General features: G+C 41.8%; 1 protein-coding gene across 1 annotated transcript in view; it reads left to right on the top strand.

The window, feature by feature from the left end:
* Positions 1–23,819, top strand: part of LOC139414456 (cadherin-22-like) — a 135,391-nt gene that overhangs the window by 67,254 nt on the left and 44,318 nt on the right. Inside the window, exons 6-8 of the mRNA XM_071162368.1 lie at positions 3,108–3,364; positions 5,548–5,684; positions 16,078–16,199. Coding sequence (XP_071018469.1) covers positions 3,108–3,364; positions 5,548–5,684; positions 16,078–16,199 — 516 coding nt within the window. The remainder of the gene's footprint in view (positions 1–3,107; positions 3,365–5,547; positions 5,685–16,077; positions 16,200–23,819) is intronic.

Raw genomic sequence — 23,819 nt, 5'->3', positions numbered from 1 at the left:
AGAACAAAACATAGAAAAACAACATAGAATGCCCACCCCAACTCACGCCCTGACCAACTAAAATAAAGATGTAAAAAGGAACTAAGGTCAGAACGTGACACCCCTCTATGGAAAGGGGAGACTCTCACGAAGACGATGTTGTTCTTCATTTTGCTCTACGGCCCCAACAAGTGTCACGGGACTCGTCTGAAGTCGTTAACGCTGATAAGCCAACTTCTGTCTGTGGTGTCCGAACCGTTTGAGCTACAAACTAATATCACCTCACTATAGAAAGGTGAGACTCACGAACACTGAGCTTTCTTGTATCTTCTAAATATAGGAAAGACATTTCAAGACCTCATTCCTTTTTTAAATGTATTTGTTTACTCTTTTTTTTTTTTTTACCATTCATGAATATGTTATTTCATGTGTTTCTATGGGCTTCTATGGGCTTTAATAGTAAAGGCCGAAATCATTTTTTTATATATAATTTTTTTTTTTTTTAAGAAGGAAAATATTCCAAAACATGCATTCTGTTTGCAACAGGGCACTAAAGTAATACTGAAAAAATGTGGCAAAGCAATTAACTTTTTGTACAAAATCCAATACAACACATTACTAAGTACCACTCTCCATATTTTCAAGCATAGTGGTGGTTGCATCATGTTATGGGTATGCTTGTAACTTGTTAAGGACTGGGGAGTTTTTCGGAATTAAAAGGTAAACGGAATGGAGCTAAGTACAGGCAAAATCCTAGAGGGAAACCTGGTCAATTTTGCTTTCCACCAGACACTGGGAGATGAATTCACCTTTCAGCGGGACAATAACCTAAAACACAAGGCCAAATCTACACTGGAGTTGCTTACCAAGAAGACGGTGAATGTTCCTGAGTGGTCGAGTTACAGTTTTGACTGAAATCATTATGAACATATATAGCAAGACCTGAAAATGGTTGTCTAGCAATAATCAACAACCACTTTGATAGAGCTTGAAATATTCTGAAAAGAATAATGGGCAAATGTTGCACAATCCGGTTTAGAAAGCCCAGAGACTTACCCAGAAAGACTCACAGCTGTAATCACTGCCAAAGGTGATTCTAACATGTATTGATTCAGGGGGTTGAATACTTATGTAATAAAGATACAGTGGGGAGAACAAGTATTTCATACACTGCTGATTTTGCAGGTTTTCCTATTTACAAAGCATGTAGAGGTCTGTAATTGTTATCATAGGTACACTTCAACTGTGAGAGACGGACTCTAAAACAAAATCCAGAAAATCACATTGTATGATTTTTAAGTAATTAATTTGTATTTTATTGCATGACATAAGTATTTGATACACCAGAAAAGCATAACTTAATATTTGGTATAGAAACCTTTGTTTGCAATAACAGAGATTATACGTTTCCTGTAGTTCTTGACCAGGTCTGCACACACTGCAGCAGGGATTTTGGCCCACTCCTCCATACAGACCTTCCCCAGATCCTTCAGGTTTCGGGGCTGTCACTGGGCAATACGGACTTTCAGCTCCCTCCAATGATTTTCTTTTGGGTTCAGGTCTGGAGACTGGCTAGGCCACTCCAGGACCTTGAGATGCTTCTTACAGAGCCACTCCTTAGTTGCCCTGGCTGTGTGTTTCGGGGTGTTGTCATGCTGGAAGACCCAGCCACGACCCATCTTCAATGCTCTTACTGAGGGAATGAGGTTGTTGGCCAAGATCTCGTGATACATGGCCCCATCCATCCTCCCCTCAATACGGTGCAGTCGTCCTATCCCCTTTGCAGAAAAGCATCCGCAAAGAATGATGTTTCCACCTCCATGCTTCACGGTTGGGATGGTGTTCTTGGGGTTGTACTCATCCTTCTTCTTCCTCCAAACACGACGAGTTTAGACCAAAAAGCTCTATTTTTGTCTCATCAGACCACATGACCTTCTCCCATTCCTCCTCTGGATCATCCAGATGGTCATTGGCAAACTTCAGACGGGCCTGGACATGCGCTAGCTTGATCACGGGGACCTTGCGTGCGCTGAAGGATTTTAATCCATGACGGCGTAGTGTGTTACTAATGGTTTTCTTTGAGACTGTGGTCCCAGCTCGCTTCAGGCCATTGACCAGGTCCTGGCTTGTAGTTCTGGGCTGATCCCTCTCCTTCCTCATGATCATTGATGCCCCACGAGGTGAGATCTTGCATGGAGCCCCAGACCGAGGGTGATTGACCGTCAATTTGAACTTCTTCCATTTTCTAATAATTGCGCCAACAGTTGTTGCCTTCTCACCAAGCTGCTTGCCTATTGTCCTGTAGCCCACCCCAGCTGGTCTACAATTTTATCCCTGATGTCCTTACACAGTTCTATGGTCTTGGCCATTGTGGAGAGGTTGGAATCTGTTATTTAGTGTGTGGACATGTGTCTTTTATACAGGTAACGAGTTCAAACAGGTGCAGTTAATACAGGTAATGAGTGGAGAACAGGAGGGATTCTTAAAGAAAAACTAACAGGTCTGTGAGAGCCGGAATTCTTACTGGTTGGTAGGTGATCAAATACTTACTGTATGTCATGCAATACAATGCAAATTAATTACTTAAAAATCATACAATGTGATTTTCTGGATTTTGTTTTAGATTCCGCCTCTCACAGTTAAAGTGTACCTATGATAAAAATGACAGACCTCTACATACTTTGTAAGTAGGAAAACCTTCTAAATTGGCAGTGTATCAAATACTTGTTCTCCCCACTGTATATTCGTGTTTAATTTTTCATAAATGTTTTACAAATGTTAGAATGTTTCTTCCACTTTGACATTACGAAGTATTTTTTGTAGATTGGCGACAAAAAACAAACAAATATATCCATTTGAATCCCACTTTGTAACGCAACAAAATGTGAAAAGAGTGAAGCGCTGTGGATACTTTCTGAAGGCATTGATAGTATGTGAATAGAAAAGGTTTGTACAGCAGTAGAGCTCAGATTTCCTTATTGCTGTTTAGGTATTTGATCGACATGGCAATCCTTATATCTGCTCATTTTACACTTAGGCACCCTATAGCGTTTGCCTGAGGAGTGAATTATTTCCCCTTAGAGTGACATGTCATTGCTTTAGTTCTTCCCTGTTTGTGCTCCGTTCAGCCACTGGACTTTGAGAGCAAGCGTACACACAACGTGGTGGTGGAGGCTGTCAACAAGCACGTGGACCCCCGATTTTTGGAGCTTGGATCTTTCCGCGACCAGACAATCGTGCGGGTCAGCGTAACTGACGCGGACGAGCCGCCTGTCTTCCTCCCTGCTGAGGGGGCAATCATGGAGGTCCAGGAGGATGCCAGGCTAGGTGCACTGGTGGGCACAGCTACAGCCAAGGACCCAGACAAGGAGAACGCACCTGTCAGGTATGAATCATGACTCCTTTTTTCAAATCCAATACAGTTTATTAGTTCATTCAGATAGTTCTTCATTAACTGCTTCAGATGGGTATGTACATATTGCTACAGATAAACCTACAGATAAGCCTAGAACTGCTAGAACTGGTTACAAGAACTGGTAGAGATATGGCTATAAGAACTGGTAGAGATATAGCTATAATAAGACATACCATTAGTATAATGTATGCTTCACAAGTAAGGAAGGAAACTTTCAACGAATAGAATCATGTTCATAGCTACAAATGACCCGACCATATGTTTACAATGCCATATAAGACCCCCAAATAAGGACTACATTACTGAATTTATTGGACTGATTTAAATGGCATCTTATATCAACAAACGCAAGTTTAGATGTACATGGAGCTTGGGATTTGACATTCCTTTTTAAATATGGCAATAAACACACAATTGGAAGATCGCTCCACGACACAATTTGAATCATGAAAAGAATCACATTGAATCATGCCAGAATCACATTACTCTAGGCTACTGCATTGACTTTTGACCACGCTAGAGGATTCCTCAGTATCTCACACATCTTTGTGCGTTCGCTCAGATCCCTATTTATGAGCAGAATGATATTATTTTGTGCCAGAGCCTCCACCTCAGGTCTTGGGTGGAGAAATAATAGCGGTGAGGCGAGTGGAGCTTCACGCTCACCGACACACACAGGCTGTGCAAATTACCTCTATTAAAAATGCATGAGGCTGAACTGAAAGTGCTCCAGGTGTAATAAAGTACAACACAATGGCAGTGCCACCGCCTGCTTGTTGGCAGGCGAGAGCCAACGGGTTCGAGGGTACCCTGGCGCTGCGCCATGCCCATCGGTACCACTTTAATCATCTCGATTGGACGGAACTAACCCCGACGCCTGGTGCCCAAGGGCCCATCACTCTCTCCCACACTCCTGTCACTCTGCTCCGGAGGGCACCGATCGGGTATTGCTGGACACTGGCTGGCACTAGCAGGCAGTAGCGGGCGCTGTACCAAGGGGGTAAGAGTTCCAGAGGAATGAACACAGCCTCTGGAAACAAAATATGGCCTCGTATGAACAGAAAATGTGTTTGTTTTGTTTGTTTGGCTCTTTATCAGGAAGATGGAAAGGCGTCTTGAAACTGAAGTGTTTGGGTAGTTGTGTTTAGTGCTTACAGATCTTCTGGAAATGTGTACTTCTCCATTAATATATTAAAGGGATGGCATATCTTCAAATGTTATAAGATGCACTGGTAATATCTGGTAACATCTACATGAATTCCCTTCACCAACTACTATAGCAGTTTTGAAAGCTGAAATATAATTTGATGTAATTTACATAATTATTGTGTAGGTGTCACCGTTTGTCACTATTTCTTGCATAAATAAAATACATTTTAATGATAGCCTTAGCTATACGGTTTATTGATGTAGTGATGTTCTGTATAAACGTTGCAGCTATGAAATGTGTTGTTCCTTGTATAGACTACAGATTCAGAGCGGGCAGACTCTAATGTAATATAACTAGAATCATCTAACTGTGGATGCAGTATGCACCTCAACACCTAGACTACATGAAGCTCATCTCACTGTAGCCCTTTTAGCTGACTTGTACAAAGACCCTACTGGTCCCTTTGATGAGCTTTTTGTCCAAAATGTAGAAAAGGAAATTATTATGCTCATAATATTCCATTAAAGTCCCGACGGGCACACGAGCCTGCTCAAGAGAAAAAAATAAACTACTCACAGGGTTTTGTTGGCTCTATACTCTTCTGAGCGCTCCTCGTGGAGCCAACCACAAGGATGTGCAAATGTATTTTGCTTTCATTGGAGTGCAGCATGAAATATTCATTTTTATTTTTCCCCTCCAGCATGGGCTGAAACCACAGACTTGTTTGGGGATGTAGGTGCAGTAGGGACACAAGCACTGTGACAGGTTTCCTATACAGATGCTAAATGGATAATTATTTTCATCCTCTTTTTAATCTGGCTCACAGTTTCCCTACATTTGAAAATGCTAATGTATAGCCATAATCTGATGTCAACGGCAACGGGCAATATCCCCATGGGCCACAGTGTTAGGGCAGCCACCGAAAAAGTATTGCAGATGGTTTAGAATTGGATTTTACACCGTTCAAATACGTACTCCCCTTTTTTCTCGCTCTCCCTACCAGGTTCTCCATTGACCGAAGTACAGACCAGGAGCAGATCTTCCACATTGATCCAGTATCGGGCGCCATCACCCTGGGCAAAATTCTGGACCGAGAGACGGCTGGCTGGCACAACATCACTGTGACAGCAGTGGAAGCAGGTATATGCTCCAGTTCTATGAATGTGTATTGCATTGTATACATAGAGAGACATAACATATTATAAGCCTTGTTATAAGACATTATAAAGGCTCATACATGTTTATAACAAGTTTTAAAGCATTTTAACTGTATGTTTTAAATGTTATCATATCTTCAAGTAAGAATTGGTAATATGCCTTTGACTGAGAGGCTGATACAGGGCCATGATACATAACACTATCATAAGAATGACATAGCACCTGTCATAACAGTTTATAACACCCAGCCTTGCCCCCATAGTAACTGATATGATACTAATCTGAAGTTTGGTGTGTTTTGCCTTTTCATATATAATAAGGCTCTACGTGAAGTGATTGTTATGATATTGCTATGGAATCACAAATGACCGACAGATATCGTCAGCACCAACAAGCTGTCACATAATCCAAAATAAAAGCAGAACACATGTAACGTTGTTTCATCTTGCTCAATACTTTTTCATTCGCAAAGAAAATGAAGAATGTAATACCCTGACGGTGGAGTAGCTGGTGGCAAGCTATTCTTATACCCTAAGAACTAAACGTCGTGCAGTGACAGGAATACACAGAGTACTTTTTCCAATCTTTGACAGATGAAGTGATGTTGGGATTGTATTGAAAGCACAAGAGATTGCATTCTGCATCTGGCTAGTAATATCTACCTGGCCTCACAGAATGAAATAAACCATTTCAGCACAACAACAGTGAATTCTACGTCTCTCTGTGTTTGTTTTTCTTCATTAAAGGGATAGTTTACCCAAATTACAAAATTACATATTGGTTTCCTTACCCTGTAAGAAGTTTATGGACAAGGTATGACAGCAATCCATGCTTTGGTTTAGCTTTCCTGGCACTGTTTCCACATGCTAAAGATTTAGCCTTCGTATGAAAAATCACATTCATGTCATGGGATAATATATTAGCATTTTTCATGCATCATGTTTAAATGATCTTTAAGTAAATGTGTTAAGCTTCACAATCAATTTTAGTTACTTTTTGATGATTTGGCCATGATGCGCTAAAAGTGCTCCTTTCAGTCCCATGATTTGAATTGGATTTGTGCCAAAAAAGGCTAAAAATGTTAGCATGTGGAAACAGTGCTAGGGAAACATAACCAAAGCATGGATTGTCATCATAACTCGTCCATAGACTGCTTAATGAAACCAAGTTGTGTGAACTATCCCTTTAAGTGTAAAAACGTAGCCTTATACTGTGTGTTATAGTTATACGTGTACGAATATAATTATTCATGGTAGGTTGAGATTGTTCTTACTCCAAGTGCTCTACACGACACATTTGTTTGCCTTGCAAGCAAACTTCTCACTCAAACATGTGGAGCAAATGAGTATTTGGGAGTCTTTCAGCATCTGCTTGGTGTTGTAATTCTCAAGACAAATTGTTTGCCATTGTGCTCTTTCTCTCTGTGCTCACATTATGACATAGGCACATTTTAATGTTAATTTGCCATTTAATTGTGTGAGAGAGTCATTTGAGCCCATATCAGGCATAAACACAGGGCTGTACTTGACAGATAAAGCCCTTCCTTGCTTCTCGTTTTTTTTTTTTTTTTTTTTTACCAAGACAAACAAAGTCGACGGTTGACTTCATCAGAGATTCTCTCCAAATGTTTCTTATCGCCAGCGGCTCATTGATTCTCGAGCACATTGAGCAGGAGTCAAGAGAAGTGAAGCAGCAAACCACCAGAACAAAACTTTTTTAAATAACTCTTTCAACAGTTTTGTGCAACTTGGTTTAATGACTCCTCGGTTAGTTATGGTTGGAGTGGCAAAATGTTGAATTGAACAAGGCCATTTTAAGATTACAGGAAAATAACATGACCCCTCATTATCCCCCAAACCCGTTATTGACATTAAAACCGTGTGATTGCTAGCTACAGTGCATCAGCATTGTTGAATACTTTCTTGAATGAGGTCCATGGTTGGTCCTCATGTTGCAGGGGTGATTGAGCCTGATTAGTAATGAGCAAGGCCAGAACAACCAAACATATTATACTTTAAGAATGATATCACCATTTCAGAGGCAGTCATACAGCATTTTCTTCCTATCTCAACAAGGTATCAACTCAATTGTTTGCATTTACATATGCTTAAAAAATCCCCAGAACGTGTCTTAATTCAGAGCTTGAGACATCCAAAACTTTTCAATACCAGCTTTCAAGTGGTAAATACGAGTGTGAAACTTGGTTAGAAGCATTGTACCCCCAGTTTTCTTTGTTGGATATTTTGGAGTTTCCTAGTTCCGATTTGCGCATGAAGGCAGCATAAAGGCGGTTCCCTCTGCAGTGTACTGTATCAAGTTCTTCCCTCGATGGGAGACCAAAGAGCTGAGTAGTAGTGTCAAAAGCAGCTTTTTGCATGTTCTGCAGACTCTTGACAGACCTGTCGGGGAAGAATCCTATCAGGGCGGCAAGACTGACACATCATTTCAAAGACCTGTGATAGATAGTATGATATCACATTGCAAACTGTTTTTTTTTTCCCGAGACAGTTAAATATGGGGGAAATGTATACTTGTCCCACCCTTAGGGTAAAAAGATACCTGAGTAGTTTGGAAGTCTTTATCTTACAAGAAAATATACTTAAAGCGAAGGTTTCACTTTGCCCCTGACCTGGTGCAGACTGCTTCCTCTCAAAGAAATATCTTAGAAGTATTGAAAAGTTGCAACTGTATAAAAGTAATAGAAAAATGACAAATAGCGGCCATTTTGTCTAATTGGATACGACATACTGATGAATGTGAACACTTGAGAATTCATTTGCACAACACATTATGTGTTAGGCTGTGTAACAGTTCAAATGGGAAGGGAGATTATATAACAGAGGAAATTATTTATGCTTACCATTGAGCCAATGATGACGAAGGTGAGTTTGTTATGATTCATTTAGTAATGGTACGCTGTGTGGAGGACATTTCAGACAGAATTTCAGACTGATCATACATCAGATGTCCATCCGAGCCACTGACCTGTGGGATTTGTCTGTGATTGTATAATCTACGTGATGTCCTTATCAAGACTGCTTAGCGATATGAACGAACTTTTGAATATTGTTTTTGTGTTCAATGTATCATGTCAGCAATTTGTATTTAATGGATTGGATGCATGTTGTGCTTTTCCAAGTGTACAAAGCTCTTGACATTGTTCAGAGGTAACGCACCTCATCCACTACCATGTCTAGCACCTTTGTGTAAGGCTGTATGCCAATGCATTAGAAGTGTTTTTCCTAAAAGGACAATTCAGCAATTTAACATTTATTTTCTTACTTTGAAAGCAGTCTCTGGACAAGGAGTACTTTGGTTTTGTTAAAATGTAGCATTTCTAATAAATATCTTTAGATTATTTGGGCATTAAATTTGAACCCCAGTGTGTATTCCAGTCACTTGTTGTCTTTCAAGGTCAAATAAATAGCTACATATGTATTGCTGAACTATCCCTTTGAGTTAACATTAGATTTTCACAGGACTGTACATTATTAACTGAACATTTCCGATTGAGTGTATGCATCCTCATGTGTTTTTGGTTAGTGGCACTATATAGTACAACGTCACATTTTGCGTGTTTAGTTTAGCTAGCAAAATGACCATATATGCTCCCATTCTCTGCTTCACTGTGCTTTCACCTCTGAAGGGAGGTAAAACAAAGACAGAATAACTCAGAGTCCATTCATATCCCCTTTTCCCTGTTGACCCAATTTACATTTAGAACAAACTGTTTCCTGTAGCAATTATCCTAAACTATTGTTCATGAATATACACAATCCCTTTATGTCTAAGGCCTGGTTATGTGGTATGGTGGTTCTGTGGCATTGTTATGTGGTATGGTGGTTCTGTGACATGGTGGTTCTGTGGCATTGTTACGTGGCTTGGTAGTATGGTGGTTCTGTGGCATGGTGGTTCTGTGGTATGGTGGTTCTGTGGCATGGTGGCTCTGTGGTATGGTGATGTGGTATGGTGGTTCTGTGAAGTTATTATGTGGTTCTGTGGCATTGTGGTTCTGTGGTATGGTGGTTCTGTGACATTGTTATGTGGTTCTGTGGCATGGTGGTTCTGTGGTATGGTGGTTCTGTGGTATGGTGGTTCTGTGGTTTGGTGGTTCTGTGGCATTGTTATGTGGCATGGTGGTTCTGTGGCATGGTGGTTCTGTGGTATGGTGCTTCTGTGGTATGGTGATTCTGTGGTATTGTTATGTGGTATGGTGGTTCTGTGGCATTGTTATGTGGCATGGTGGTTATGTGGCATGGTGGTTATGTTGTTATGTGGTATGGTGGTTCTGTGGTATTGTTATGTGGTTCTGTGGTATGGTGGTTCTGTGGAATGGTGGTTATGTGGTATTGTTATGTGGCATGGTGGTCCTGTGGTATGGTGGTTATGTGTTATTTTGTATTTTTTTCAACCTTTATTTAACTAGACAAGTCAGTTAAGAACAAATTCTTATTTTCAATGACGCCCTAGGAACAATGGGTTAACTGCCTGTTCAGGGGCAGAACGACAGATTTGTACCTTGTCTGCTCGGGGGTTTGAACTTGCAACCTTCCGGTTACTAGTCCAACGCTCTAAACAGTATGATGGTTATGTAGTATGGTGGTTATGTGGTATGGTGGTTCTGTGGCATGGTGGTCACGGGCTTCCTTTCCAGACTCTCTGAAGAAGACTCTCAGTATAATGTTATTTCAGCAAGAAATCTGCTATCGAGATGTTTAACATCTGCTGAGCAGCCACCAGATGTTCAGCGTGCCAATAATCTGTTGAAATCCACTTTCTTCATGTCTCTGATATTTCTTCAAGACAAATTTAGAACAGATCAGCTCACCAGTGAGACAAATGAAAACAGTCTGCTGAAAACGGCAGAGGATCCCCCCCCCACTGAAGGTTAAAGTGACCAATGACCCAGGTTCCCAATGTTCCTCAGTTTCCCAATGATCCAGTTTCCCAATGTGTCTCAGTTTCCCAATGTTCCTCAGTTTCCAAATGTTCCCAATGTTCCTCAGTTTCCCAATGTTCCTCAGTTTCCCAATGTTCCTCAGTTCCCCAATGTTCTTCAGTTTCCCAATGTTCTTCAGTTTCCCAATGTTTCCTCCGTTTCCCAATGTTCCTCAGATTCCCAATGTACCCAGTTTCAGCTTTTATTTTTAGTTTGTGGGATTGAAATGTAATGCGCACTGATTATTGCCATACTCCTATCTGCTCTGTAGGTCCACTGTGGAGGGATGAATTAAGGTAGATAAGACTGTGAGAGCACATCCATTTATATTCTTGCTGCTCAGGCAAAAACCACTCAATTAAAATATAGCATTGATGTGAGGATTATGCTATTAGTGGAGTGAGTATTCTCATCAGCACTACTACCACTGCAATGAAAAGCAAGCGATAGCTAGGAAATGTGTGCAGTAGGATGGCATGGGCTATCTGGGACATCTGGGCTATATAGGATATCTGGGCTATCTGGGACATCTGGGCTATATAGGGTAACTGGGCTATATGGGACATCTGGGCTATATAGGGTATATGGGCTATCTGGGGTATCTGGGCTATATAGGGTAACTGGGCTATGTGGGACATCTGGGCTATATAGGGTATCTGGGCTATATAGGGTAACTGGGCTATCTGGGCTATCTGGACTATATAGGGTAACTGGGCTATATGGGGTAACTGGGCTATCTGGGACATCTGGGCTGTATAGGGTAACTGGGCTATCTGGGACATCTGGGCTATATAGGGTAACTGGGCTAAATGGGATATATGGGATATATTGGGCTATATGGGGTATATGGGGAATCTGGTCTATATGGGGCGTCTGGTCTATATGGGGCGTCTGGTCTATATGGGTATATGGGCTATATGGGGTATCTGGGCTATATGGGGTATCTGGGCTATATGGGGTATATGGGGCATCTGGGCTATATGGGGCATCTGGGCTATATGGGGTAGTTGGGCTATATGGGGTATATGGGCTATATGGGGCGTCTGGTCTATATGGGGCGTCTGGGCTATATGGGCTATATGAGTTATCTGGTCTATATGGGGTATCTGGGCTATATGGGGTATATGGTTTATATGGGGTATATGGTCTATATGGGGCATCTGATCTATACGGGGTATATGTTCTATATGGGGAATCTGGGCTATATGGGGTATATGGGCTATATGGGGCATATGGAATATATGGGGTATCTTGGCAGTCTGGGCTATATGGGGCTTCTGGGGTATCTGGTCTATATGGGGTATATGGGCTATATAATGGGTATCTTGGCAGTCTGGGCTATATGGGGTATCTGGGCTATATGGGGTATCTGGTCTATATGGGGTATATGGGCTATATGGGGTATCTGGGCTATATGGGGTATCTGGGCTATATGGGGTATCTGGTCTATAAGAGGTATATGGGCTATATGGGGAATATGGGCTATATGGGGTATCTGGTCTATATGGGGTATATGGGCTATATCGGCTATATGGGGTATTTGGGCTATATGGGGTATTTGGGCTATATGGGGTATCTGGGCAGTCTGGGCTATATAGGGCGTCTGGGCTATGTGGGGCATCTGGGCTATATGGGGTACCTGGGCAGTCTGGGCTATATGGGGCATCTGGGCTATATAGGGTAACTGGGCTATATGGGATATATGGGATATATTGGGCTATATGGGGTATATGGGGAATCTGGTCTATATGGGGCGTCTGGTCTATATGGGGCGTCTGGTCTATATGGGTATATGGGCTATATGGGGTATCTGGGCTATATGGGGTATCTGGGCTATATGGGGTATATGGGGCATCTGGGCTATATGGGGCATCTGGGCTATATGGGGTAGTTGGGCTATATGGGGTATATGGGCTATATGGCGCGTCTGGTCTATATGGGGCGTCTGGGCTATATGGGCTATATGAGTTATCTGGTCTATATGGGGTATCTGGGCTATATGGGGTATATGGTTTATATGGGGTATATGGTCTATATGGGGCATCTGATCTATACGGGGTATATGTTCTATATGGGGAATCTGGGCTATATGGGGTATATGGGCTATATGGGGCATATGGAATATATGGGGTATCTTGGCAGTCTGGGCTATATGGGGCTTCTGGGGTATCTGGTCTATATGGGGTATATGGGCTATATAATGGGTATCTTGGCAGTCTGGGCTATATGGGGTATCTGGGCTATATGGGGTATCTGGTCTATATGGGGTATATGGGCTATATGGGGTATCTGGGCTATATGGGGTATCTGGGCTATATGGGGTATCTGGTCTATAAGAGGTATATGGGCTATATGGGGAATATGGGCTATATGGGGTATCTGGTCTATATGGGGTATATGGGCTATATCGGCTATATGGGGTATTTGGGCTATATGGGGTATTTGGGCTATATGGGGTATCTGGGCAGTCTGGGCTATATAGGGCGTCTGGGCTATGTGGGGCATCTGGGCTATATGGGGTACCTGGGCAGTCTGGGCTATATGGGGCATCTGGGCTATATGGGGTATCTTGGGTACCTGGGCTATATGGACTATCTGGGCTATCTGGAGTACCTGGTCTATATAGAGTATATTGGCTATCTGGGGTACCTGGTCTATATGGGCTATGGGCAGTCTGGGCTATATGGGGCATCTGGGCTATATGGGGTATCTGGGGTACCTGGGCAGTCTGGGCTATATGGGGCGTCTGGCTATATGGGAAGTATTGGCTATATGGGGTACCTGGGCAGTCTGGGCTAAATGGGGTACCTGCGCTATCTGGGTTACCTGGGCTAAATGGGGTACCGGGTATCTTGGCTATCTGGGGTACCTGGGCTATATGGGCTATCTGGGTTACCTGGGGTACCGGGTGTCTTGGCTATCTGGGGTACCTGGGCTTTCTTTGGTACCTGGGCTATATGGACTATCTGGGCTATCTGGGGTATCTTGGGTACCTAAGCTATATGGACTATCTGGGCTATATGGGGTATCTTGGGTACCTGGGCTATATGGACTATCTGGGCTATCTGGAGTACCTGGTCTATATAGAGTATATTGGCTATCTGGGGTACCTGGTCTATATGGGCTATGGGCAGTCTGGGCTATATGGGGCATCTGGGCTATATGGGGTATCTGGGGTACCTGGGCAGTCTGGGCTATATGGGGCGTCTGGGCTATATGGGAAGTCATGGCTATATGGGGTACCTGGGCTATATGGGGTACCTGCGCTATATGGGGTACCTGTGCTATATGGGGTATCTGGGCTATATGGGGTACCTGGTATCTGGGCTATTCTGGGATTCATGGGCTATCTGGGGTATCTGGTCTATATGGATTACCTGGGCTATATGGGGTACCTGGGCTATATGGGGTGCCTGGGCTAAATGGGGTGCCTGGGCTAAATGGGGTACAAGGTATCTTGGCTATCTGGGGTACCTGGGCTATATGGGCTATCTGGGTTACCTGGGCTAAATGGGGTACCGGGTATCTTGGCTATCTGGGGTATCTTGAGTACCTGAGTTATATGGGGTATCTTGGGTACCTGGGCTATATGGACTATCTGGGCTATCTGGAGTACCTGGTCTATATAGAGTTTCTTGGCTATCTGGAGTACCTGGTCTATATGGGCTATCTGGGCTATCTGGGGTACCTGGGCTATCTGGGGTACCTGGTCTATATAGAGTATCTTGGCTATCTGGGGTACCTGGTCTATATGGGCTATCTGGGGTATCTTGGGTACCTTGGCTCTATGGACTATCTGGGCTATATGGCGTACCTGGTCTATATAAAGTATCTTGGCTATCTAGGGTATATTGGGTACCTGGGCTATATGGAGTACCCTGGTCTATATAGAGTATCTTGGCTATCTGGGGTACCTGGTCTATATGGACTATCTGGGGTATCTGGGGTACCTGGGCTATATGGACTATCTGGGTTATCTGGGGTACCTGGGCTATATGGAGTACCTGGTCTATATTGAGTATCTTGGCTATCTGGGGTACATGGGCAATATGGAGTATCTTGGCTCTCTGGGGTACCTGGGCTTTCTGGGGTACGTGGTCTATATGGACTATCTGGGCTATCTGGGCTATATGGAGTATCTTGGCTATCTGGGGTACCTGGTCAATATGGATTATCTGGGCTATCTGGGGTACCTGGTCTATATGGAGCATCTGGGCTATCTGGGCATCTGCAGAACACTGATTGAAGACTGCAGTTTAGACCATGTTGAAATCTTACGGTGTATTTTTCCAGCCACATCACTGTTTATTGTTTACCAAAACAGTGGCGCGCATTGTTGTTGTTTGTACTGCATTTCGTGTTATGGATTTGAAACTGTAAACGTCTGACAATTAAAGAGACCTATCTAAATGTACACACTCTTACATATGTAGATATGTTAGAACATAATTACATCCTGTAGATACTGAGATTGCACATGAGATTGCAGTGATGACTCACTTTCAACTAAATTGACTCACGTTCGAAGCACCCCACTGTAAACTGGTTCAGAAGCAAAATGTAAACTCGTCAAACATAATCAAATAATTAGGAATTGGAATTAAAATGCAACGAGAAGTCGGAGTGGCGAACCCACAGAGTCTTGTAATTAGGGTAGTAGTAACTCATTTGAAGTGGGTTTTGATTGCGCTAATTATGTAATCGTCTCCCCTCCCTCATTTCAATGTGGTCTTTTAAGACGTTTGCGGGAGAATAGGGGTGTGCACTCGTTGCTTTGTTAATCTTTTAACAAGGGCGTGATCAAAATAATTTACAACACATTATTAAGTGCATTAATTCATATTTCAACAATTAAGTCAGGCCCCTGGTGTACTCTAATCATTAAACTTGTAATTTTGTATTTATTCATTATTTGATAGCTGGAGCTCTGATATGAAAATGGGCTCGCTCATTTGTGGTAGCCCTGACTCGTGTCAGAAAAGTGTTATCCTGGTAATGGAGGTAATTTCAGGACACATTAAAAACTGTCATCACTTAGTGAAAATGCACAAGCTGACTGATGGCTTCATTGGGTAAGGTTGTCTTTCGTACAGTCTTCCTTTGAACACAACAATCAACCGTATGTCATCTCTCAACCGTGTGTTTATAAGAGGATGCACTACACAATGTTATGACCTTCTGTTTTCTCAGAACTCAGTCAGCTTTGTACCTCAGAAAGCTATACTGTAGATATGATGTACAGTTTTGGTTGGTAGCAAATATTTATTTAACTCACTTTCTTTGCAATTATAGACATTGGCGGTTCTGACCGTAGCAATGTCCAGTTCATTTTGTCAGTACCATAGAGTACTGTTGTAGTACACATTAGAACAGTACAAAATCACTATTGTGTAAAATATTCAATACTAACACTGTAAATGAATCTTCTCTTTGTAGATAATGTATCCCAGATATCCCATTCGTCAGTGAGCATTCGTATCCTGGACGTGAACGATAACCCTCCTGAACTGGCCAGACCTTACGAGGCGTCCATCTGTGAGGACGTTAAGCCGGGTCAGGTAAGGGCAAATTCTAACGTAATGCATTATTACCATGTAACTAATGTGTTACAACATACTTACTACAGCTTAATGCAGGGTTTCCAAAACATGGTCCTGGGGGCCCCCCTTGGGTGCATGTTTTGGTTTTTGCCTTAGCATGACACAGCTCATTCAAATAACATGCTAATCATCAAGCTTTGATTATTTGAGTCAGTGGTGTAGTGCTAGTCTGGGGTTGGACGAGTTTGGGATATCCTGTCTTAATGGACTACAAAGTGCTTGCTGTGTGAATGCTGTGTGTGAATGAATGAAAGTTGTTAGTATTTCCTGTCATAAGAATAATCTGAGTACAACAGCAAGAGGGGACGAATTAAACAAATCCCACTGAGGAACTGACTTAATTGAAAATATTTTGTATTCATTTGGGATTTGTAAGGTGTACATCCAGAAATGCAATGTAATTTAACATCACGGCCTAGGACTTCAATATCACAGTTGTGAAACAGCCCATGGTTGCATTGTGCTACATCCAGTTTTGTTTAAGGAACTATGCAGCACCAACAATGCATCTCCTCATTTCAACTATCTCTGCTGCTTTAAATCTGAAATGTTGTTTTCAAAACTGTGTGCAAAACGTAAATCCTTGGGGCCTTGCTATATACTAGTAGACCGTTGGATGCTTGCCACCTAAGAGTGGTCGGCAATAAGTTTGTGTTGGTTGTAGGGCACAGCCAATCATTTCCCCTCTTTGTCAGAATTGTTTCATTATCGCCTAGTTTCTCGTTTGGACCTTTTTCAATTGGACAGCATGATCTATTTGACACTTTGTTCCAAAGGCAATTTATAAATGCTGTTTTGGGCACAGGAAGCAGCTTGCCAAACTATTCTCATGCCAATACTTGAGTTATCAGTTATAAAAGGAAGAAGTATTTGTGTTTTCTTGACTGAAGAGGTAACAAAGAGCTGAATGTTTCGAAAACAAAAAGCATTGTATTTGGGACAAATAATTCGCTAAACCCCAATAAAATCTTTGAGCATGTTGAGGAGGCTAAACTGCTTGGAGTAACCCTGGATTGTAAACTGTCATGGTCAAAACCCATTTATTCAAGAGTAGCTAAAATGGGGAGATGTCTGCCCATAATAAAGTGCTGCTCTGCCTTCTTAACAATCAACAAGGAAGGTCCTACAGGCCCTAGTTTTGTCACACTGGACTATTGTCCAGTTGTGTGGTTAGGTACCACAAAAAAAGTACACGGAGGCTGACATTAATATGTCAGTCTCCTGGCTCAAAGTAGAGGAGAGATTGACTTCATCACTACTTGTATTTGTGAGAATTATTGACATATTGAATCCCCCGAGGTGTCTGTTTTAACTGCAAGCACACAGCGCAGACACCCATGCACACCCTGCAAGGCATGCCACCAGATGTCTCGTCACAGTACCCAAGTCCAGAACAGACTTTGGCAGGTGCATAGTACTACAGAGAGCCATGACTACATGGAACTCTATTCCACATCAAGTTACTCATGCAAACAGTAAAATCACACAGTGTGGAACGACTACACATGATTACATACACACTATCCACACACATACGCATGGATTTTGTGTTGTCGATATATGGTGCTATAGTAGATTAGTGGCCTGTGGGCACCTACTTAATGTGTTGTGAAATTTGAGGGGAAATGTAATGTAATGTTTTTAATTGTACAGTGCATGCGGAAAGTATTCAGACCTCTTGACTTTTTTCCACAATTTGTTACGTTACAGACTTATTCTAAAATTGATTAAATATTTTTTTTTAAATCCTAATCAATCTACACACAATACTCCATAATGACAAAGCAAAAACAGCTTTTTAGAAAATTTAGCAAATGTATTAAAATAAAATAAATTCCTTATTTACATAAGCATTCAGACCTTATAAGGTTTCACAGTTGACAGTGCATGTCAGAGCCTAAACCAAGCCATGAGATCAAAGGAAATGACCATACAGCTCCAAGACAGGATTGTGTCGAGGCACAGATCTGGGGGAAGGGTACCAGAAAAAAATCTGCAGCATTGAAGGTCCCCAAGAACACAGTGGCCACCATCATCCTTAAATGGAAGAAGTTTGGAAACACCAAGACTCTTCCTAGAGTAGACCGCCCGGCCAAACTGAGCAATCGGGGGAGAAGGACCTTGGCCAGTGAGGTGACCAAGAACCTGATGATCACTCTGACAGAGCTCCAGAGCACCTCTGTGGAGATGGGAGAACCTTCCAGAAGGACAACCATCTCTGCAGCTCTCCACCTATCAGGCCTTTATGGTAGTGTGGCCAGATGGAAGCCACTCCTCAGTAAAAGGCACATGACAGCCCACTTGGAGTTTGCCAAAAGGCACCTAAAGGACTCTGAGATCATAAGAAGCAAGATTCTTTGGTCTGATGAAACTGAGATTGAAATCTTTGACCTGAATGCCAAGTGTCACGTCTGGAGAAAATCTAGCACCATCCCTACGGTGAAGCATGGTGGTGGCAGCATCATGCTGTGGGGATGTTTTTCAGCGGCAGGGACTGGGAGACTAGTCAGGATCGAGGGAAAGATGAATGGAGCAATGTACAGATCCTTGATGAAAACCTGCTCCAGAGCACTCAGGACCTCAGACTGGGGCAAAGGTTCTCCTTCCAACAGGACAACAATCATAAGCACACAGCCAAGACAATTCAGGAGTGGCTTCGGGACAAGTCTCTGAATGTCCTTGAGTGGCCCAGCCAGAGCACCGACTTGAACCCAATCAAACATCTCTGGAGAGACCTGAAAATAGCTGTGCAGTGACGCTCCCCATCCAACCTGACAGCGCTTGGAAGAGACTCCCCAAATACAGCTGTGCCAAGCTTATAGCAAAAACTCAAGGCTGTAATCACTGCCGAAGGTGCTCCAACAAAGTACTGAGTAAAAGGTTTGAATATTTATGTAAATGTCATAGTTCAGATTTTTTTATATACATTTGCAAAAAATGTGTTTTTAATAATGTTTTTGCTTAGTCATTATGGGGATTTGTGTGTAGATTGATGAGGAAAAACAACAATTTAATCAATTTTAGAATAAGGCTGTAACATAACAAAATGTGAAATAGTCAGAATGCACTGTATATAATTGCCTTCATTTTGATGGACCCGAGGAAGCATCTATAATACATAGAAAGAAAAAGGTGGGATTGAATCAGTTGGGTGAATATGTCAATTTAGATCAATATTATGCCATTTAGCCGGAAATTTTATGCAAAGCGACTTACAGTGAGTGCATACATTTTCATAATTGCGGCCCAAGTATAAAATAGATGTACTGTATCACTTTTCAATATAATGTACAAAAAATATGATTTGAGTTACCCATTTTGGAGGATGGATTAGAGGAGTATGCTATTTTGATTCGTTGACGTCATGCGGTTTGATATCCTTCTTCTGTTCCATTTAGCTATTTTTTTACCAGCTGTGTTGATATTTACTACATAATATTCAACAGCCGATTTAGTGGAGAGATTACACAATATCATTGAAGTTGGCCAGAAATGAATGCATAATCTAAAGGCCATGATCTTAGAACAGTTGGTGGCAAATTGAAGAGAATAGACAGAATATACACGTGTGAATATAGCGATAATCCATCTATCCGGAGCCCTGATTCTCTACTACCATTAAAAATGGACAGGGTCATTAAGGTATTTTATTTTCCATTCAGTCAACAGGCCCCGGGGCTCAGCTGGAGCCAATTACGCTGAGCGGAGCAAAGGAATAATTAAAAGACTGGGGATGTGTCCAAAATGTCACCCTCCTCCCTATATTGTCCACTACTTCTGATCAGGGCCTATGGGACCTAGTGAAAGGTAGTACACTATATAGGGTTCCATTTGGGATGCATCCATGTCTTTAAAGCGGGGCCTCCTTGCAGGAAGCTACATGTGTAATGAGGCCTAGGCCTCCCCTCCTCTTGATCTGCAGACTTTTTTAAAATGCTCATCGCCCTCTGTGTTCGCCACGTTTCGCAAGAACATTGTGTGGTCTGATCTCTCTCCATCTCGCTCCTTCCTCACTCCCTCCTCCATCTGCGAGCCAACATTAACCTTCAACACATAATCACAGGGACGACCGCTAGTCTTGTGGTTGAGATTCCCACCCCCGACAGTGAGGAGGTTCTTTCACAGGTCCATTTAGATTGCACATTGACATTTGGAAATCTTTTTTAATCGACGTAGATATTTAATTTTTCATGTAAGCAATAGAAATAAAATGGATTTCTATTTGTGTTGGATGCACATTTTAAGCAATAAGGCCAGAGGGAGTGTGTTATATTTCAAATAGCTGTGGTATAAGGGCTGAGTGCTAGGACACAGCCCTTTACCGTGATATATTGGCCATATATCACTCACCCCTGAGTTGGCTTTGACCTCTGGGAGATTAAACGAAAATGTTGTTATCTTTAGGTCAGAGGGTTTCTCCTGTTCATTCTCTGCCTTGGCATAACTAACTACAGATTTGCTGCAATCTATGTTGTTTTCCAGGAATGTAGGTTTTTCTCTGTGTTTTTACCCCTATTTTGCTGCACCCTACAATTTGACAATTCGTGTGACTAGTTCTTAGATACTAAGGTAATTGACAAGTCCACTCCTGAAGCAGAGAATTAATCAATACATCAACCCATTCATTAATTATTACCATATTGTTGTGAAGAAATATATTTTTCTAAGAGGAGGTGTTGAGTAAGGAACAAAAAACTTTGACAATGGTCTCTGACCACCTATTTGGCAGGCTAAAATCAGCTGTACACCAAATGCTAAAAAGTATCTTTCCCAAATAACCTTACAATCCTGGAGATGTGTCTTTAAAGGGAAACGCATGACCCTCTCATAGTTTCCTGAAATAAGTAGACATCATTGAAACAAGGCCTTACAGTATCTTAATCCACCATAAGGTGCCCTCTCTGCACGGGCTATTTTTTATTTCACCTTCATTTAACCAGGTAGGCCAGTTGAGAACAAGTTCTCATTTACAACTGTGACCTGGCCAAGATAAAGCATAGCAGTGCGACACATACAACAACACAGAGTTACACATGGAATAAACAAACATACCGTCAATAAAACAATAGAAAAGGTCTATATACACTGTGTGCAAATATAGTAAGATTAGGGAGGTAAGGCAAGTAGAGATACTGGGGTGCAAAGGAGCAAAAAATAAATAACAATATGGGGATGATGTAGTTGGGTGGCCTTTTTACAGATGGGCTGTGTTACGATGGTATTACGTCTGGGTCAAGATATGTTTCTAGTGTAAAATGAGCTTGAATTGTGTTACTGTTGCCGCAAATGCAATTTATAAGACGGATAGGTTGGATGGAGCACAGCCTCCTGCATAATTACCTGTATATTCTTACACATGGAGTACCAACAAAATACTGTCTATCTGCACTTTGGCCAGGATTCTGTCTGCTCTCCCTTCCCTTTATGTCCTCTAAAAATTGTGTAAGGCCAATGCCAGTATTTATTTCCCCCCAATAGTTCTGCAATACCAGGCTGCAATGTTTGCGCTAACGTGGCAACACGTCGTATTTGTTTGTGTTTAAAGGCGAGATAAATCAGGCAAAGAAAGTGACCCGAGACGTACGTAAAGGACAATATTTTTTGCACATCATGCTTCAAAACATCTGTAAGTGGCTTTGTTGAGCTTCACAATCAATTTTAGATTCGTGCATATGATTTGGACATGATACGCGAAAAATGCTAATATCGGTCCCATGACTTGAATGCGATTTGTGCCACAAATTCTAAAACGTTAGCATGTGGAAACAGTGCGAGGGAAACTAAACCCAAGCATTGATTGCTTGTCATACGTTTTCCATAGACTGCTTACAGGGTAATGAAACACATATGTCATTTTGTAATTTAGGTGAACTATCCCGTTCAAGTAACTGTCCAGTGTTCCCAAATTTACATGAAATATGACCTGTAATTAATTACAATATGAGTGAAGTAATTTTCCTTTCAGTTTGTTTATTTATTAAGTATGTTAAAAGCATATTTTCTGTGTTGGAATGGTGTGGGTGTATACGGTCATAAAAAATATTAATGTGAGTAGACCCCTGATTGGCCAACTCATTTTTTTTTCTCTCCAATATATGCTTTGGCCACAAATACAAGTATAGGATGATTCAACAACATAATTTTTTTTAGTCAGTTAAGAACAAATTCTCATTTTCAATGACGGCCTAGGAACAGTGGGTTAACTGCCTTGTTCAGGGGGCAGAACGACAGATTTTTACCTTGTCAGCTCAAGGGTTCGATCTTGCAACCTTTCGGTCACTAGGCTACTAGGCTACCCTGCCATTATGTGGGTATAAGTTAACAGAACATTGACTTTTAAAAGTAAGATTTTCACTAGACAGTTACTTTAAATTACAGTGCATTTGTGTATGTTTTTTGAGAATATAAGAACTGAGTTGAAAAATGTATAATTGCTGGAGTACTGTGGATACCAATATCCCTGTGAGCCTCCCAAGCCCATAATGCCCAGGGTTAAGAACATACATTGTAAATTAATATTATTACACTGTGTAGCATTGCTCCCTCTAAACATGTTCCTCTGATCCCTTGGCCAAAATGTGTTTAATCGGTTGTTCAACTACCACCAAGCTACTGCAAAATGCAGTTAAATCACTAGTTGAACTACATGCAGTTCACCACTCCCCAACACTGGAAGGAATATATGAGTGGTACATACATTAGGCTACATCAAATCGTTGTCTCTTACAATAGTTGTGTGTAGTTCATTAGGATCTCCAGCAGCTGTTCATGCATCAGCTACTCTTCCTGCAGTCCACATAAGGTTTCTTCAGAATGTACATACAGTGGGGGGAAAAAGTATTTAGTCAGCCACCAATTGTGCAAGTTCTCCCACTTAAAAAGATGAGAGAGGCCTGTAATATTCATCATAGGTACACTTCAACTATGACAGACAAAATTAGAAAAAAAATCCAGAAAATCACATTGTGCCATGTAGTGCCCTGTAGTATCATATAGTGCATATAGTGCCGTGTAGTGTCATATAGTGCATGCAGTGCCCTGTAGTATCATATAGTGCATGTAGTGCCCTGTAGTGTCATATAGTGCATGCAGTGCCCTGTAGTATCATATAGTGCCATGTAGTGCCCTGTAGTATCATATAGTGCATGTAGTGCCCTGTAGTATCATATAGTGCCATGTAGTGCCCTGTAGTATCATATAGTGCATTTAGTGCCCTGTAGTGTCATATAGTGCATGCAGTGCCCTGTAGTATCATATAGTGCCATGTAGTGCCCTGTAGTATCATATAGTGCATGTAGTGCCCTGTAGTATCATATAGTGCCATGTAGTGAGTGCCCTGTAGTATCATATAGTGCCATGTAGTGCCCTGTAGTATCATATAGTGCATGTAGTGCCCTGTAGTATCATATAGTGCATGTAGTGCCCTGTAGTATCATATAGTGCCATGTAGTGCCCTGTAGTATCATATAGTGCATGCAGTGCCCTGTAGTATCATATAGTGCATGTAGTGCCCTGTAGTATCATATAGTGCCATGTAGTGCCCTGTAGTATCATATAGTGCCATGTAGTGCCCTGTAG

The sequence above is a fragment of the Oncorhynchus clarkii genome, chromosome 7 (genome assembly GCF_045791955.1).
Source record: "Oncorhynchus clarkii lewisi isolate Uvic-CL-2024 chromosome 7, UVic_Ocla_1.0, whole genome shotgun sequence".
NCBI lineage: Eukaryota > Metazoa > Chordata > Actinopteri > Salmoniformes > Salmonidae > Oncorhynchus > Oncorhynchus clarkii.
The sequence above is the reverse complement of the archived record's forward strand: the minus strand, read 5'-3'. Positions and strand labels throughout refer to the sequence as shown.